This window comes from Taudactylus pleione, unplaced genomic scaffold (assembly GCF_031769625.1).
Source record: "Taudactylus pleione unplaced genomic scaffold, aTauple2 ptg000083l, whole genome shotgun sequence".
Lineage (NCBI taxonomy): Eukaryota > Metazoa > Chordata > Amphibia > Anura > Myobatrachidae > Taudactylus > Taudactylus pleione.
In genome coordinates, this window is record NW_028284485.1 from 18131620 (window position 1) to 18151482 (window position 19863).

The following is a 19863-nucleotide window of genomic DNA, read 5'->3' on the forward strand; positions in this document are numbered from 1 at the left end:
GCCCTACGCAGACCCTGGCCCTCCCGAAAATGGGATGATGTGCCTCAGTTTCCGGGAACGGTGACCAGCCACGCCTCCGATCCACCCCCCAAATGCCACAGCATGTCATGGGGGGGGTCTGCAAGTGTAATCACAGGACCTGTTCTGCACATGAGCAGAATGGGTTCTACACAGCTGCAGACCCCTAACCATCAGAGATGTACGTTCATCTCTGAAACAGGCCCAAAATACGAAACACCTAAATGGATTATTTAACAGCATTAAAGTACAATGGAAAATAGGTGTAGCAGTTTTCTCATTGGTCAATGTTTAATGAATACTCTATATAAAACTGAACCAGATGACAGCAGGATCAAATCCCTGAGGAAGTTCAAAAGACTTTGTCATCTGGTTATTGGTTTGCAGGAATCTCAAGTGCCAATCTTCTGCTAGAGCTCTAGTCCACATTAGATGAAACAGAAGATTTGGAACATTTCATCTACCTGGAACTGCGAATTTTAACAGCTAAGCTAACTGATCAAGTTTTTAAATTGTACGCATGAAATCTGTAGATATTATGTTTAATAAAAATCATTAATAAAATACTACACAATCATCCCTATTTGATAATGGGTGCTTTCTTGTATGTGGGTGTACTCTAAAGATACACTATAAAGAGGAGAAACATTCAGAGGTGCTGTTTGGAAATAGTCCATTGGTTAGCCATAACATTAAAACCACCTGCATAGTATTGTGTTGGTCCTCCTCATGCCTCCAAAACAGCTCTGACCTGTTGAGGCATGGATTCCACAAGACCTCTGAAGGTGTCCTGTGGTATCTGGCACCAAGATGTTAGCAGCAGATCCTTTAAGTCTAGTAAATTGCGAGGTGGGGCCTCAGTGATTATAACTTTTTTATAGCACATCCCACAGCTGCTCAATTGGATTGAGACCTTGAACTATATGTCATGTTCCTCAACCATTCCTGACCAATTTTTGCAGCGTGGTAGGGCATATTATCCTGCTGTAAGAGGACCTGCCATCAGGGAATATTGTTGTCACAAAGGGGTGTACTTGGTCTGCAACAATGTTTAGATTGGTGGTACATGCAAAGTGACATCCATATGAATGGCAGGAACCAAGATTTTCCAGCAGAACACTGCCCAGAGCATCACACTGCCTTTGCCGGCTTGCCTTCTTCCCATAGTGTATCTTGGTGTCATCTCTTCCCCAGGTAACTACACACATGTGTATGTGTGTATTTAAGGTACACTTGTTGGCGTTAGCACTCCTCCTACCTGCCCCAGGTGATTTTAATTAGTTTAGGTCCTCTGCATTGCAGTACACACATATAATGGGCGCTATTACAGGTAAGTCCTAGATAAATTTATACATGTGTCACTATTAGGGATGTTAGGGACCCACCTGATGAGGTTCACCTTGATGTGATAGGTGGGCAAACATATTTGGCCAAATATGTACTAAGAACCTCAATTTACTCCCTTTTATTTCTGCTGTAAAACTACAGATCTCAGCAAGGTAGCACCTCTTATTGTGTTTAAATTAGGATGTGCAGCCCAACCCCCCCCCTTTGTAACTACACACATGCACCTGGCCATTCACATGATGTAAAAGAAAACATGATTCACTACACCAGTTCATCTTCTTCCATTGCTCCATGGTCCAGTTCTGATGCTCACGTGCCCAATGTAGGTGTTTTTGGCAGTGGACAGGGGTCAGCATGGGCACTTTGACTGGTTTGCAGCTACACAGCAAGTTGTAATGTACTGTGTGTTTAGACACCTTTCTATCAGACAGAATATCATAGACAGCATTACCTTTTTTTTTAGAATTTGTGCTACAGTAGGGGGATAGGACCAGAGAGGCTAGTCTTCTCTCCCCACATACATTGATGACCTTGGGAACCCAAGACCCAGTCTCTTGTTCATCAGTTGTCTTTCGTTGGACCACTTTAGTTAGGTATTAATCACTGTGAACTGGTAACACCCTAAAAGGCCTGTATACAGTATGTGTGTGTGGTTTGAGAAAGCTAATAGAGTATTTTGGACCCATCATTTGCTTTTTTCACTTCTCTTTGCCCTCACCTTCCTATAACTTTCACCTTATTCCATCCATTTACTACTATTGTTTCCCATATTCCTTCTTTCTGCCTCTATTCTCCCCCCTACAGTGTTACTCTTGTCCCTCCCTATTCTTGTACCTATTCCTAATGTCTCACCCTATTCCCTCCTCCGATATAACTCCAGTGCAAGAGTAAGAGTTTGCATGAGAGAATCATTTAAGATGCTAAAAAAAAGTGCAGCATAATTTTACTGTCACATCTATGGTAAAACATTTCATGTTAGAGAGTTCATGAGCTAAGAAGTACAATCATTGGCCATGTGTGCAAGCTCTTTCTGAGACCTTTGCAGATTTTATTTTACTGTGACAACTTTGCAGTGTACAGTATGCCAAACTGAAATACTTAGTGTAAAGCACAACCTCCCATCACATATGTACCCAACTCCCATTATCTTGCTGTTGCAGAGGCATATTAAGAGAGGAGGGGGCCCGTGTTCATTCCCCATCTAGGGCCCCCTCCTCTCTCCCAGGCAGCCACCAGTGCACTGATGAAGTAGTAGACTGTGGGTACTATTCATGCACAGGTCACCAGGAAAATGGTGTGGCAGCCATTTTCCCAGCGATTTATCTAATGAGTATGGGCAAAATGCTGGAAAAATGGCAGCCACAGCCATTTTACAGGGATTTTGTGTAGCACTGCTACAGCTGATGCAGGACTTCGGAGAGGTAAGTACAAAAAATATGGGTGCAGAGTTGTGGGTTCCCAATGGATCCAGGGTCCCATGTGCATCGCACACCCTGCACCCACAGGCGAGAGCATGGAGATAGCTTTGGGCATTAGTTGTGCTTTAACAGTAACATTACAGAGACTTGTAGGGGGTTGGAGTGGGTGGAAAAAGTGAAACTGCAATTGTTTTGGAAGTGCACTGTATATATAAAAGAAGGCATCTTTAATCTGTGTGTCTGTGAGAGTCAGCTGCGCTTACAATTGTTTTCACAAGGGTATCTTTATCAGCTACACTGCAGTTTATTTTGTGCCTTAGGGGCAGAGACAGTATAGTAATTGCATGCTTAGATGAACAACATATAATGTGCTGTGTCTGAATGACCTGCACCCCAAATAAGAATTATTTTCTGATGTAAAAAAATGTTCAAGTCTTTTAACTCAATTACATATTTAAAGGGAAGACTGTGCGATTTTGAGAGGCAGAATATATTACTGTACCTACTGGGTGTTGTGGCCCCGTCAACTGCACTCCCAAATAATAAAAGTGCAAAAAGGATATTTTTAGTGGTTAAAAAAAAATCTCAAGTATTTTAATTCATGTTAGGTATTTAAAATGAAGACTGTGTGTTTGTGAGAGTTAGCTTATATGACTGTGCTTACTGGCTGTTGTGGTCCCATCAGCTACACCACAAAATAAAAAAAGTGGGGAAAGGAATTTATTTTGTGGTCCAAAAGAAATCTCAAGTGTTATTTAAAGGGAAGACTGAGCATTTTTAGGAGACAATGTTTATTACTTTTTACTAGGGGTGTTGCGGCCCAGTCAGGTGCACACCAAAATAAGAGAAGTAGAAAAATATTTTTTTGTTGTTTAAAAAAGTTCAAGTGTCTTAATTAAATTTATATATTTAAAGAATAGACTGTCTATTTTTGAGAGGCAGCATACATTACTGTACTTACTGGGTATTGTGGCCTTATCAGCTAAACCCAATTTAAAACCCTATAAAAATGATATACAGCATGCCTATATTGTGTGTGTACCAACCACAACAAAATTTAAGCTGGGCTTTATCAATAATGATAAATGGATCATGCTGTTTGATAAAGCCTCCTAAAACGGAAGCGAAATGCGTCAGAGATATCTGCTACCGATATTGCTACTTACCGTGCCAGGCTCTATTTGACTTCAGCCAGAAGTCTTATGATGCAGAGTGGGAGCTGTGCATTTACATGTGGAGACGAAGTCCTTAAGACCCGGATTATGACAGCGGCTGGATAAAGGCAGTCATGGGGTGACTAAATTTCAAAGCCACACAAGCCGGGATCATTGGGCTGTTTTTTACCCCAAGCCGGGACTCCTTGCTTTATGCATGTTAAGCACTGCTACGTGACAGTGAGTCTCCCATTGCTACAACTTAAGAGGTCTGATTTACAAGGACTTAAAAAGGACCTAATTTACAAGTCCAGTGAGAGACATATGACTGTGATACAAAATTGCAAATTAAATTGATACCCTATAAAGGAAATCGTTTATATTGTGGATTCAGTACTTTTATACTGTGTTTTTTAAAAATTGTACTTAAGGTATAGAACTTTTTTATTTAATTTAATTAGTAGTGCAACATCACTTCAGTGTATTATATTGTGTGTGTGACTACAGCTGTAACTGTATGCAAAATGCTACCTGTATCTTACAATGTCACAGCCCCTGACACTGTAATGTAGCATTTTGCATGCAGATATAACCACAGTCTTAAACAGAATATAGGTATGCCGCATATCATTTTAAGTAACAGGAGCTGCTTGTGTGTCTTATCCACATTTGTGAATATGTTGCACTGTAAGGGAACAAGACACACAATAAAAAGCACTTGGCGCTACCGAGTCACACATCGCTCATGCGTTATGTGTAACGCAACTTGTAGTGTACAGAGGATAGATGTGGACACATCTGTAGTCCTGCATCCAATTTGCAAAAGCAAACTGTCTCCCCTGATGCAATTCATGATTCCCAAGAAGAATCCTTGCACACTTGGGCTGCTGCTGTTGGGGGTGAATCTTCATCACAGAAGGGGACCAAGAAAGCTAGTAGTTTCAATCAATAATTGACTGTGAAACAATCAAATACAAGTGGAACCAAGTATGACAGCTGCCATCCTACTGCACAGCTCATCACTAAAGCCATGATGGCTAAGTGCTATAGAATTAGATTTGCTTACGATAATTGCCATCAATGCATCTGGGTTTAGACAGTTAGTTGAGGTCATGTGTCCATGTTACCAGATTCCATTTTGATTCTATTTTGCCAGAACAACAATTCCTCAATTGTACTATGACATTAAACAAAAGTAATTTTTTGTCTAGAAAATGTACCAACTATCCATTTAACTACAGATATGTGGAAAAAGTGGTTCTTATCAAACTAAAGGTTACATGACTGTGACAGCCCACTGTGTGGGTTATCACCTTCAGCAGCAGTATCTAACACATAATGCCAGCTCATTCACAGGTAGGATACTCTCTGTATCACTGACTTCACTAAGAAGCATACATGTGTCAATTTGTTGGAAAAACAGATGTGATAACAGAATGGCTTACTCCGCTAAGACTCTCCTCAGTATTTGTCATTTCCAATAATGCAAGTAGCATTGTATGAGCATTACAAGTGGGTGAATGTCAACACATACCATGTTTTGCGCACTCAAACTTGGTGGTTCAGAATTTCTTAACAAATGACAGGTCTATGCAGGAGATAATGGCTGCAGCATAAAAAATATCTGGGCATTGTCGGCATCCAGCAACCACATGTAGAACATTGCAGCAGCTGCAAGAAAAGTTCAATTTGCTATGAATACAACTGAAACAAGAGGTAGTAACCAGGTGGAATTCCACCCTTTATATGTTTCAGCGACTGGAGTAATAGCAACAAACCATCATAATGATCACATCATTTTCTAAGATAGATAGAGGGGGAACATTTTACCATCATACTACAGCATAGTGGAGAATAATCTTGGTTTTATGCAAGTTACTGAAACTATTTGAAATTGTAACCTGTAAAATGGGTTTAGACAATGAAAGCCTGTGTCATGTCATATCCTTAATTAAACTACTGTAAAAGCAGCTAAAGAAGCTGAAGGAGGAGATCAAATAAAGCGATTCTGAGAAGTATGTTGGACTTGTAGATCAAGTTCTTTATTTGCTTCATCAGTATCAAAGGGTTTGCAACATCTTACCATTGGATCACATTTTGGCAACCATGCATGATCCTAGGTTTAAATCCTATGTAATGTCTTTCTTTTCAAATGACACAGAGCTCTTTGCAAGCAAGTTGACAGCTTAAGTAGCACATGACATGACATCCAGTTTCAGTTTCTCCTACAAAGGTTTCTGCCAGAAAAAATCTGACTTTTTCCAAGAGACCCACTGATGATGAGTCAACTCAGTGCACTAGAGAGAAAGATTATAACATCTGGTCAGGTTTAAAAGACTTGCCCACATCTACCATGACTCACTTGATACCGTAAGCATAAATAGAATGGTTGAGGATTATTTTAATGATAATGTACTGTACAAATAAGCATCTCACAAAGTCACTTTGAATACTGGGAGAACAAAAAGGCAATTTGGAGCTCCTAGTACAACTAGCTACAGTATGGTGTACTTAAGCTGCCCACTTCTCTGTCTGTACTTGGAAACAGTGTTTAGCATAGCTGGGAACTTTGTTAGCCATTGGCATAGGAGAATACTTCCAACAAATGTGTAAAACTGACTTTCATCAAAATGGACTACAAATTCCATAAGGAATACATTCACCACTAATTCAAACATGAACTGTAATGGTAGATTCCAGTGGGGATGATCTAATTTTGTATGATGATGATATTAACAACAGAGATGAGGGTGATGATATGGATGATGACATTTTGGACTTTGGGGATGATTAACACTGTTAGCCTTAAGCTCATTGGTAGCTTGGTTGAACCAAACCACCAAAATGTTTTCTTTTGTGGGGGCCCACACAAACCAATCTCTTCAGCCTTACTAATAACAGAGATGAGAGTGATGGTAAGCATGATGATATCTTGGACTTTGGGGATGATTAACACTGTTAGCCTAGAGCTCATTGGTAGCTTGATTAAACCAAACCACCAAAATGTTTTGTTTTGTGGGGGCCCAAACAAACCAATCACTACAGCCTTATTAACAACAGAGATGAGAGTGATGGTAAACATGATGATATCTTGGACTTTGGGGATGATTAACACTGTTAGCCTTAAGATCATTGGTAGGAACCTAACCACCAAAATGTTTTTTTTTCTGTCTATGCCCAAACAAACCAAGCACTTCAGTCTTAAAAGTGGCAGTCCCTGTCACTGAAGTTCTCAGTTTGTTAAACTGTGCATGTCCTTTTTAATATACAACATAAAGGTGGATGAACATTCTCAAAGGCAATGCCATCGTGCACCACCTTTAATTATCGGTTGTGCCAAGATTGTGTGTGTTTGAGAGGCAGAGTATATTATTGTAATTTTACTGGGTGTTTTGACCCTGAATCAGAATTATATTAATACAAAGCAAAATTCTAACCGCATGAAAACACAGTTACAAGTCTCCATGAGATTATCACTACTATGCTCCCACACTTAAATGCAAATAGTTATGAAGACAGTATGAATACGCGTAAACTATTATGGAAAATAAATCTCAGCCAAACCAAATTGATGGAAATACTAAAAGGCACCCTCTGGTAATGAGATTTTCTTTTATATTTTCCCTAATTGACCGTGATTAGTACAGATCTTCTGGAGGTGACTACAACAGCATATATCTCATTCTGTATAGCCACTTTTTGTCACAGATGTTGATGTTCTGTATTTTGCAAGACTATCTATTACCAGCTTCTTATCAAAAGTGTCTAGGCCCCTTTTCTGGCAGTTTCTCCACAGACAGATACAGAGTCTGTAACTGCCTGAGCTGTGATAGATGCATCAGCTCCCACTAATATAGCAAGTAATGCTGGTGTAGCTTCTGGCAACCACTGCTCAGTTTGTATTTGAAAACTCACACATGGAAACTTGGATTCATTTTTTTTTCTATGTTTCCCATTTACTTTTCTTATACAGTAGTAATAATTTAATGATTTATCCTATTAAATAGTATTCCATCTCCAATCACCTGTACTGGTCTTGGGCCTGTGATTTGCTGGTTTGAGAAGTTTGCTATTAACTTATTAATTAATTATGACTTTCTACTAGGCTGATACTCTGGCTTGAATCACATGTATGCCCTGCGAACTGTGATTTTCTGGTTTGAGAAGTTTCTTATAAATGCATTCATTGTCAATTTCTACTTTCTACAATTATCAATTTCTATTGGCCTGAAGCATGTTATTTACTGTTTAAAGAGCTCTGTTGGTAATATATAATTGTTTTCTACTAGGCTTTACTTTTAGGCTATTAGTTCTTGATTAATGAAAACATTCTATAGGGTCAAATAGTTTATTTTACTGCCATCCTGTTCACTATGTTTCATGGATGTGCTATATTCTTTTAAACTGCCATGTGTTTGTGCAACTGCTCTGTCACTTTGTTTAGCCAGCCAGCTTGCTGCAGCCTTTGGACAATATTGGTAAAAACAATATTGTGAGCTGTGAGATGGTAAATTGACTGGAAATGAATGTTATTGATATTAATAATTTTATAGAAACAAAAACAAGTCCAAATTTCATGATTTTAGCTTGTTTTATATTTTTTTTAAAGAAAACCAAAACAATTGAGGGTGGTTTTGTCAAAACCAAACCCAGTGATGATTTAGAACCAAAACAAAAACACAGGGGTTTGCACAGATCTCTAATTCAAAGGAGAAAAAGGAGAACAGTATGTATTTTTACCAACTGTTAGTGATGTAATGGTAACGTGCTAAGTGTAGTACACAACAAATAAGGCAAGTAATTTACCACTTCAGTTTAGGTAATTACATTCTGTAAATTAAAGCTATATACAGATTGCAATAATTCACGCTTAAGTTTGAAGTACAGCAATTGTGTAACAGGATCATAAAATCACTAGGAGATATATTGAAGCACTCAATGTGTCTTGAAGAACAGACATGCAGGAGTAAAGCTAGCATATAAGCACTTTATTAACTATACCATGATGTAGTTCAGGGATTAGCAGGGAGAAAAACAAATTCGATTGATAAAGCAAGTTAATCTCAAATTTGCAATATGTATTAAATAAATGTGCACATTAAGGTCATTGTCATCCTATGCTTTATTCATTAGTTTCTGTAAATATCAAATGCAAATATTTGTTGAAATATAATAATGCGATTTTTAATGTATCCTTTCCTACTTCAGTCACAGCAAACCATTCAGTATAGACTCCTTTTTGCTACATAAATCCTTTACACATCTACAATGCCCTGCTGTCATTCTTATTACTATGTGATGACCAATTTACAATAGCTTAACATATGACTTATCTGCAAGTGGTAGCAGAGGCATCATTGCGACTGTTGACAGCTGGTGCGCATTCCATAGCCCTAAAAGGGGTGTGGCCTAACATAAGGGGGCGTGACCTATCTCGAAATCCAGATTACATCACTCCGGGGGTGTGCCCAGCATCCCCCGAGATGCTAAGCTGCCCCCGGAGATTAATGCCTGCACTGTCAGCTCATCCTCTGTGACATGAGCTGAGTGCTGCAGGATATTGTCACACTGCAGCACCTGGTTCCTGTCACTGATTAGCCGGCATTTTGGTGTCACCTCCTCCGTGGGAGACACCCTGGTGCGTCCCACACCCCCATAGTGATACCACTGAGTGGTTGGCAAGACATGAAGTCATCTGTGGTTCGGTTTCCTGAAATGCGAACACACACCAATTTAGTGATTCCAAGTTGAATTGAGTCCCAGTTTGGAATCACTTTGGGGTTCCTAGTGGAACTGACTCCTGGCTCAGATCTGCTGTCAGTTCAGGATCCAGATTTGAAAACCAATTTCAGGTCTTGGATTGCATGTAAATAGGTCAAAATTACATGATTTTAGCTGTTTTTATAAATTTTTAAATCAAGTTTTATTGATTTTTAAGATATCAAAAACTGAACCTGAACCAAAACACTTCAGGGTGGATTTGCCAAAACCAAAACCTGATGATGAATTAGAACCACAACCCAGTGGTCCAAATATATTAGGTTAAGATGTGACATGTACTGTATAATTACCTATATTTGCTTATATCTTGTACAAAAAAAAAACTACAGTATGCCTAACATGAAATCCATAGGTTTCTTTACATACATAATCTTTTGAAGATTATTTGCGAGTTCATTAGGAACGGACTTGTATTTGTTTTTCATGCTCTCATTAAATATCATTGCCTCACAAAAACATAAGCTATGGTAAATATGGTAATTGTTCAAAGTCATTGACTTTACAGCACATAACCAACCAAATGAGCAATATACTTATAATGCAGAAATCTCTTTCAGTGTTACGATACAATGGATTGAATGGTGTAGCACTTAAAGTATAGCATACCTGAACCCTGCTGGTTGCTCTGTGTTTCTTTGTTAAAATGCATGATCAGTGCTTGTTTCAGATCTGTAAAATGTCTGAGAAATTATTTACTGAACAAGTTTAGACTTTTATGTTTACATTAGACATTGACTTTTCAAATGTATTTGTGAGAAATTTATATTTATTGTAATTTACTGTAATGCATCATTGTAATGTTATATGCCATAAGTATTATTGTTCCTCACACAATAGTGTCAGATAAACCATTTATTGTCTTTATTTGCAGTGACGGTGGTGTTGTTTGCAGCTCTAAGACGCCAGAGGAAGAAAGAACCACTGATTGTCTCTAAAGAAGATATAAGAGATAACATTGTGAGTTACAATGATGAAGGTGGTGGAGAAGAAGACACTCAGGCCTTTGATATTGGTACATTGAGGAATCCTGAAGCCATAGAGGACAGCAAATTGCGCAGGGATATTGTCCCAGAAACACTGTTTTTTCCACGTCGAACTCCAGCTGCAAGAGATAACACTGATGTCAGAGATTTCATTAACCAAAGGTTGAAGGAAAATGATCTGGACCCAACTGCGCCACCCTATGACTCCTTAGCAACTTACGCATATGAAGGAAATGGTTCTGTGGCAGAGTCTCTCAGCTCTCTGGAATCTGTCACAACAGATGGAGATCAGGACTATGACTACCTGAGTGACTGGGGACCACGCTTTAAAAAACTAGCAGATATGTACAGTGGTGCAGACAGTGACAAAGACTCATAATATATGGCCTTTTCCATTTCCAATTTTGACAAAAAAAAAACAGCATTTAAAAAAATGAGGAGTAGCTGTATTTGTGGCTCTCTATTTGGGCCATCTGCTCATTCAATTGTTTAATATTTGAAAATTGTGCAGACTTAATGTCAGAGACTTTTTATAGTACAAGTTATGAGCTTCCAAGAGGCATTTTTTTCATTTGTTGCTGTTGCTTTTTTTTATATTACCACATTTTATTCAACCCTTTTTACCTAACCAGTCTTATAAACACTAGGAAAGGGAGGGGGGAAGGGCAATCTTTGTACACAGTCTACTCTAATTATAATACCTATTTGTTTAAATTACCATAGCCAGGCACTTATTTTGCACCAATGGTTCTTATACCCACTGGATGTCATGTTATTATGATACGGGAGATATAAAATATAAACATTATTGGTTATGATAAATGGCTTTAGATCCGCTCAGTGACTTCCAGGGGCCTTACAGTCTTGCCTCTGTACACAATAAGTAATTAGCATTTATCAACGGAAAACAGTGTATATGTAACAACTGAAAGAAAGCTGATCTGATATTTAATGGGTTTTTTACCTTGTAAAGGTGGAAAATACTGTATATTGACACTCATCAATTTTTCCTGCTTTACCTTTGACATTTTTGGTAGTCCTGAGTTAAAAAAGGACGCACGACTGGACTTTTTTTTACTTTCAGATATTTCCATAACTGAACAACTAAAAAAAGAAAAAAATTAAATAAAAAAAAATAAAAATCTTTTTTCCCCCTTACCGTTTGTGAGAAGACAATACCAGCTGTCAAGTGAAGTACAAGAATAGGCTGACATTGTCTCTGTTCTGAACGTCACGAAAGTATTTAGTATTTAATTCTATACAAAAGTAACAAGATTCAGATAACTTCAGGAAGTTTCACATTATGATGTAAGAATAGGCAAAGAACATTATCTACCTTCTTATTGTTTCAAGTGAGATAGCAGTAGAGGTGCTGTAAGAAACTTAACACTATACATACTGTAATTCATGTACACCAAAAATCCTAAATATTCTTGATGTATAATTTGACTGCTGTGTTAAAAGAAGGACATTATGGATAGGCTTGTTTTGAATATCGAAAGAACTGAGATGTAAGAAGTTTTATATCGATAAAGGAGACCATGTTATCTACTGATCAGTGTTAATTTCAACTATTTGGTATTATATCAGTGTAATATTTTTTGGTTTTATTTAAATAATTATAAAGCCGTTGTTTTGATACAAACTGTGTGTTTAATTTAAATGAGGGAACCGTTCTGCTGGCTGATTTGTAAGCAATGTATTGTATTCAATGGGTATGTGACTGCACAGTATTATCTTGTGTGAGCTTAATCAGCCAGTGTTTATCAGTTCACTGTTGCCTTTACAGCATCAGACGCTCATTACGGCATTATCAGCATTAATGAAACACTAACTGAAAAAGCTTTTTACATTCTCATCGCCATGAAAATTCTATCCATAGCAGAAAAAAAAACAGTTTTATGGACAAATAATCTCATCCTTTCCTAAGCCGACTCTTACAGTTTCATAGCACTTAATTTTTTGCTGCTGTAAATTCAGTTTATTACAGTTTTAATTAAATTGCTCAGAATATGCACTGAACATAGGATTTATAAGTTCCAAGTGGTGGCAGCATTCCAAGGCCCCTGAAGCAGTTCCAATCCTATAAGGTCATCTTCATATTAATGAATCAGTTTTTGCATCTCTCCTATGCAGACATATATATATATGCCGTTGATACAGATTGTACAATGAAATAGGTTTATGCAAGCTTTATATGAAAAGTCTTACTGTGAATAAGACATCTGTAATTACATTATTATAACTACAAACAGTACGGGAACAGCTTGTCTATGAAAGTTAATAATTTTGGGACAGTACTTTATTTTAAAGGTCCTTAAAAATAATTTATGCTGCGTAAGTGGTAAGCAAAAGAATATCAATGAAAAATAGAGCAATATCCTTTAACATTATGCAAGTCTCCTGTAGCACATTGTGCGTGATGTATGTTGTACTAAAAATGACAAACAATAGCGGTATAGTCAGTGTATGACTTCTAGAAGGTGTAATAATACATACTCAGCCAATATTGCATAAATAACACATAAAAAAGTCACACCATTTGCTATATTTCAAGATGTAGAGAGACTGCATTTACTATAATCTAATATTGGAAAGATATTTCTTTAAACTACTGCTTTAACTATCGCTTTAGCACAAATGCGACAGGAAATCTGTACCAATGGTAGATAGTCACAATTTTGTTTCTTGCAAACATGAATTAAAGTTGGTATGACAGGCCTACACATGTCGTGGCGAGGAAAGTAACTTACAACATGGCAAAACGTGACTTTCGCAGTAAAAATGTAATTTGTGCATATATTTGTTACACGGGTTAGCTGGCTAAAATGGTGGTTTCTGTGGTGGTGGTGGTGGTGAACCATTTTGAATTGTTTGATGTTAGAAAGTTGATATACTGTATTCATACATTATTTGAGTTTCAAGGGATGGAGTAGAGAACGTGAATCTGAAGATGCATCTCAACCAATGCAACAAATCTTTCAAATACTCAAAAGTGAAACATGTAATAAAGCCATCCAGATGTCCCCTTTCTCTAATGTCTTCACTCTTCCCCAATGTGTATTTCCATATGGAACCACAATCCTACAAATGTAAGTGCAGATTGATTTTCCAGGAGCAATTTCCAAGTCTTTAATGTGAGCATGCTTCTATGAAGTACAGACGCTCCTCACTTAATGACCAAGTTCCGTTCCTACCACTACTGTAGGTTGTTAAAGACATTGGTCGATAAGTGAGGAGCATCTGACAGGATGGGGTGCTGGAGCTGCTGGGCTCCCCAGTAACTGCTGATCACAGTGATAGGGACACAGAAGCCTCAGCTCATGGTAGGGGGTGCCGATGCTGCTGAGCTGTCTGATTGCTGCTGGCCACAGTGATCAGGACTGTGATCAGGACTGTTGAAGACAAGTCAAGGCTGCTGGGCAGCCTTGCCAGATGAAGGTGCCGCTGGGCTGCCTGATCACAGATAATATGTGCGAGTTTTAAGTCTGAGCAGTTGTTAAACAGGCAGGTCACTAAGTGAGGAGCACCTCTACATTCATGCAAATTTAAAGGTTTTGCATGCAAACATCAGTGTCAGTTTCAGAAACGACCTTCAAGGTTAATTTGCCTGTGTTCTTCCTCGAATACATGACATCACAATGCTGTGGATGGTCTCTACATTTTTATTGTTTCATCTGTTCTGATAATCAGAAATTATTATGGAAAGCAGGGGATGTACTTTGTCCATTTTGTACCTAACAGGGACATTTTCTGCAATACAACACACTAAAGTATTGTATTTAAATAGTTCTTGTAACGAGAGCAAACTGCACCACTAAAATCTCAGCTACCTCCCAGCTTAACCAACTTCCAGTTTATAGTTTCAGAGTTTTTATCTTTATTACTATTTGTGAATTGTAACAAATAAAAAAACACATTTCTTGTTGAATGCAAATAGATTGGAGTTAGGCTAATCAGAAGAAAGGCTTGGCCAGTGAACAATACATTGTATAATATTCATCACAGGAGGCAAGCTCACATGCCTACAGTATACAACAGTCACTAATTGCTCTCCAAAGAAGCAATCAGCTCTAGGCTTTGTTCCCTGACACATAACACATTTCTGCACACTTCACCAAATCTTTTTACACTAAAAAATGTCACTAATCACCCCCTTACATTTCCAATAACTAAAGAGAGCTGCATTCACCATACGAGCACACAAAATACAGGTTTTCATACTACCTTGTTATAACTCTGCCTTTGCTCTTCCAGCCTGTCTTTTTCCTTTCTCCCCCTTTCCATTACTAGCAGAGAGGCCAAGAGCAACATAAAGGTTCAGAACTAAATAATAATTTTAAAAACCACATACTGTACTTTACAGTGCGATGGTACTGTATGATCATAACCTTCCACAGTTAAATATAGTGCAACGCGGTACACTCAAACTTTACTACATTTAAAGACAAACACAACAATAATAATTACAAAAGTGAACATATTCAATATCTGTACATATCTGAGTGATTGTCTGATCTCTTACACCTTGTCTCGTGATCACTCTGTAGGCATATGAGGTAGGGATGAATGGGTTCAGATTTCTGAAATCCGAACCCCCCTGAGGCATCCCCGAGCCCCCAACCCCCCCCCCGATCCGAGCCGGGGACTGAGTCCGGCTTGGGTTTCCCTGCCTGACTCGGATCTGAAATTCAGGCAAAATGTCATCATCCCGCTGTCGGATCTCGCAGGTTTTGGATGCTATAAAAGGTCCCCGCGTCTGCACCATTTTTCACTCTGGCTGTGGACAGTGAAGAGGGAGGGTGGGAGCTAGGGCTGGCTGAGCTGTGTTGTGCTGCTGTTATCCATAGGGGCTGTGTCCTCTCAGTCCATAGGGGCTGGCTGGGCTGTGTTTTGCTGCTGTTGTCCATAGGGACTGGCTGGGCTGTGTTGTGCTGCCATTATCCATAGGGGCTGGCTGGGCTGTGTTGTGCTGCTGTTGTCCATAGGGGCTGGCTGGGCTGTGTTGTGCTGCTGTCGTCCATAGGGGCTGGCTGGGCTGTGTTGTGCTGCTGTTGTCCATAGGGGCTGGCTGGGCTGTGTTGTGCAGTCAGTTGTCCATAGGGGCTGTGGGCCTGATTCAGAGCCACTCGCTCTGACAGAGCGCTCGCTCTGAATCAGAGCTGGGCTCTTTTTATTTTGGATCGGCCTCTTGGCCGCTTGCATAGCTGTGGGTGCACTGTAGCCGCATGTGCATCAACAAAGTAGTGCCAAGCGTGCGCCTCTGTAATAAAGCAAGGGCCGGCTGGCTCATTGGTTAAAGGGTGGTGTAACCTCCAAAGTTCGCTCCAAAAAAAAATAATAATAATTTTTTTCTGTTTGTGAATTGTGTGCGCTGTAGCCACACGTGCATCAACAAAGTAGCGACAAGCGTGCACCTGTGTCATAAATCAACGGTCGGCTGGCTCGTCCGTTAAAGGGTGCTGTAACCCCCAAAGTGCACTCCAAAAAAAATAACAAATTCTTCTTTTCTATGTTTGTGAGTTGTGTGCGCATTAGCCGCACGTGCATCAACAAAGTTCATGACTAGTGGTTCAGCTTTACATGACAAAGGAAGTCCTCCTCCCACTACAAAAATCAAATGAGTTAAGCTGGCAAAAGCACAGCAAAGAACTGTGCGTTCTAAGAAGATATCACAAATCCCCAAGGAGAGTCCAAGTGTGGCGGCGGTTGCGATGCCTGACCTTCCCAACACTGCACGGAAAGAGGTGGCTCTTTCCACCATTTGCACGCCCTCTGCAAGTGCTGGATGGCGCACCCACAGTCCACTTGCTGATATGCAAATTGAAGATGTCACTGTTGAAGTACAACATGATGAGGATATTGGTGTAGCTGGCGCTGAGGAGGAAGTTGACAAGGAGGATTCTGATGGTGATGGGGTTTGTTTAAATCTGGCACCAGGGGAGACAGTTGTTGTCTGTGGGATGAAAAAGCCCATCACAGTCATGCCTGGGCAGAAGACCAAACATTCCACCTCTTTGGTATGGCAATATTTCTATCCAAATCCGGACAACAACTGTCTTGCCATATGTACCATATGTAAAGGTGGAATAAGTAGGGGTAGGGACGTTAGCCACCTAGGAACATCCTCCCTTATACGTCACCTGCCGTGTGTTCAGAAAAAGTTACCGTCAAGTTCAGAAACTTTGGCTGAGACCGTAAGCAGTCCAGGGACACATAAATCCCTTTGTCCTGTTGTATCCTAGTGCCTGCAAACCACACCGTTAACTCCCTTCTTGTCAATTTCCTCCTCAGTCAGGATCGGAAGTAGTCCTGCAGGCCATGTCACTGGCATGACTGACTCCTCTCCTATCCGGGATTCCTCCGGAGGATCCTGCATTGCTACGCCTACTGCTGCTGCTGCTGCTGGGAGTTGTTCATCATCCCAGAGAGGAAATAGGAACACCACTACTTTTACTAAACAATTGACCCTCCAACAGTCCTTAGCGAGGAGGATGAAGTCATCCTGAAGCAAAGCGGATAACTGAGGCCTTGACAGTTATGTTGGTGTTAGACGTGCGTCCGGTATCCGCCATTGGTGCAGTGGGATTTAGACAATTGATGGAGGTAGTGTGTCCCTGGTACCAAATCCCATCTAGATTCCACTTCACTAGGCAGTTGATACCGAGAATGTACAGAGACATCAGAAAAAGTGTCCTAAAAAATGCGGTTGTACCCAATGTCCACTTAAACACGGACATGTGGACAAGTGGAACAGGGCAGACTAAGGACTATATGACTGTGACAGCGCACTGGGTAGATGTATCGCCTTAAGCAGCAACAACAGCAGCGTCACCAGCAGCAGCAGCTCAGAAACGCCAGCTCGTTCCAAGGTAGGCTACGCTGTGTATCACCGGTTTCAGTAAGAGGCACACCACCGACAACCTCTTAGAGAAACTGAGGGAAATCATCGCCCAATTGCTTACCCCACGTAGACTCCTGGGGATTTGTAATATCTGACAACGCCACAAATATTGTGCGGGCATTACATCTGGGCAAATTCCAGCACGTCCCATGTTTTGCTCACACAATAAATTTGGTGGTGCAGAATTTTCTGAAACACAACAAGGATGTGCAGGAGATGCTTTGGGTGGCCCGAAAAATTTCTGGCCACTTTCGCCATTCAGCGACTGCGTGCCGAAGACTGGAGCGCGAGCAAACAGTCTTGAACCTGCCCTGCCATCACCTAAAGCAAGAGGTTGTGATGCGGTGGAACTCAACCCTCTATATGCTTCAGAGGATGGAGGAGCAGCAAAAGGCCATTCAAGTTTATACATCCACCTATGACATAGGCAAAGGAGGGGTATGCACCTGAGTCAAGCACAGTGGAGAATGATTTCCGTGTTGTGCAGGGTTCTCCAGCCCTTCGAACTTGCCACATGTGAAGTCAGTTCAGACACTGCCAGCTTGAGTCAGGTCATTCCCCTCATCAGGCTTTTGCAGAAGCAGCTGGAGAAAGTGAATTAGGAGCTAAGACGGAGCGATTCCGCTTGGCATGTGGGACTTGTGGATGAAGCCCTTCATTCGCTTTGCCAGGATTCGAGGGTGGTCAATCTGTTGAAATCAGACCACTACATTTTGGCCACCGTGCTCGAACCTAGGTTTAAAGACTATATAGTGTCTCTCTTTCCGGCCGACACAAGCCTGCAGAGGTGCAAAGACCTGCTGGTGAAAACACTGTCAGCTGAAGCGGAACGTGATATGTCAACAGCTCCTTCATTTTCTCCCGCAACTGGGGCTGCCAGGAAATAACTTAGGTATCCTAAGCAACCCGCTGGCGGTGATGCAGGGCAGGCAGGACCAAGTTTGGAATTCTGGTCTGGACTAAAGGACCTGGCAACAATTTCAGACATGTCTACTGTCACTGCATATGATACTGTCACCATTGACAGAATGGTGGAGGATTACATCGGTGACAGCATCCAAGTAGGCATGTCAGACAGTCCGTACCTGTACTGGCAGGAAAAAGAGGCAATTTGGAGGCCCCTGTACAAACTGGCTCTATTTTACCTAAGTTGCCCCCCCTCCAGTGTGTACGCCGAAAGAGTGTTTAGTGCAGCCGGGAACCTTGTCAGCGAAAGGCGTAGGAGGTTGCTTACACAAAATGTGGAGAAGATGATGTTCATCAAAATGAATTATCAATTCTTCCAGGGAGACCAGCCTCCAGAACGTACAGAGGGACCTGTGGTGGTGGATTCCAGTGGGGACAAATTAATACACAAATTATAGGCAGCCATGTAGTACACAACACTGAAGAGGGTGAGGAATCGGTGGATGAGGATGACATCTTGCCTCCATAGAGCCAGTTTGTGCAGGGACAGATTAATTGCCAGCTTGTTTTGTGGGGGCCCAAACAAACCAATCATTTCAGCCACAGTCGGATGGCAGACCCTGGCACTGATTGGTTTGTTAAAGTGTGCATGTCCTGTTTATACAACATAAGGGTGTGTGGAGGGCCCAAGGACAATTCCACCTTGCACCTCTTTTTCTTCTTTGCATTATGTACTGTTTGGGGCCTAGTTTTTCAAACTGCCATCCTGTCTGCCACTGCAGTGTCACTACTAGTTGGGCCACGTGTTTGTGCCGCCCACTTGTGTCGCTTAGCATAGTCATCCAGCTACCTCGGTGCTACCTTTTGGTCTAAAAACAATATTGTGAGGCGTTCAGAATATACTAGAAATGAGTGGAAATTAATGTTATTGAGGTTAATAATAGCATACGAGCAGAAAAACCCACAAATTCTGTGATTTTAGCTGTTTTTATGCGTTTTTCCAAAAAAATACAGATCCAAAACACAAAACCCAGAACCCAAAACAAGGAAGGGTGGTTTTGTCAAAAACAATCCAGATCCAAAACACGAAGAAAGATCCAGATCCAAAACCAAAACACGAAAGTGGCGGGTGCACACCCCTAATATGAGGTGGTATACAGTAAAAGAATTGGACATAAACACAAGTTGTTGCTTTTTTGGCCGCAACTAGCTTTTTTTTTTTTTAGCATGCATGTGTGTTGTTTCATAATGCATGTATTTTTTTCCAGGCAAGTTGAACTTATTGTTGCAAGTTGTGATTCGATGATGATGAGGAGGATGGCAGGCTGGGCCGAAGAGATCTCGCCCAGGCC

The 19863-nt window shown here is 40.5% G+C and overlaps 1 protein-coding gene across 2 annotated transcripts in view; it reads left to right on the plus strand.

Annotated features, from left to right (window-relative positions):
• The window catches only part of LOC148532156 (cadherin-6-like), a 351919-nt gene extending 339474 nt beyond the window's left edge, over positions 1 to 12445 (plus strand). For both annotated transcript variants that reach the window (XM_088468252.1, XM_088468254.1), the window contains exon 12: positions 10590 to 12445. In XM_088468252.1, coding sequence (XP_088324378.1) covers positions 10590 to 11080 — 491 coding nt within the window. In that variant the 3' untranslated portion in view covers positions 11081 to 12445. The remainder of the gene's footprint in view (positions 1 to 10589) is intronic.
• The last annotated feature ends 7418 nt before the right edge of the window (positions 12446 to 19863 follow it).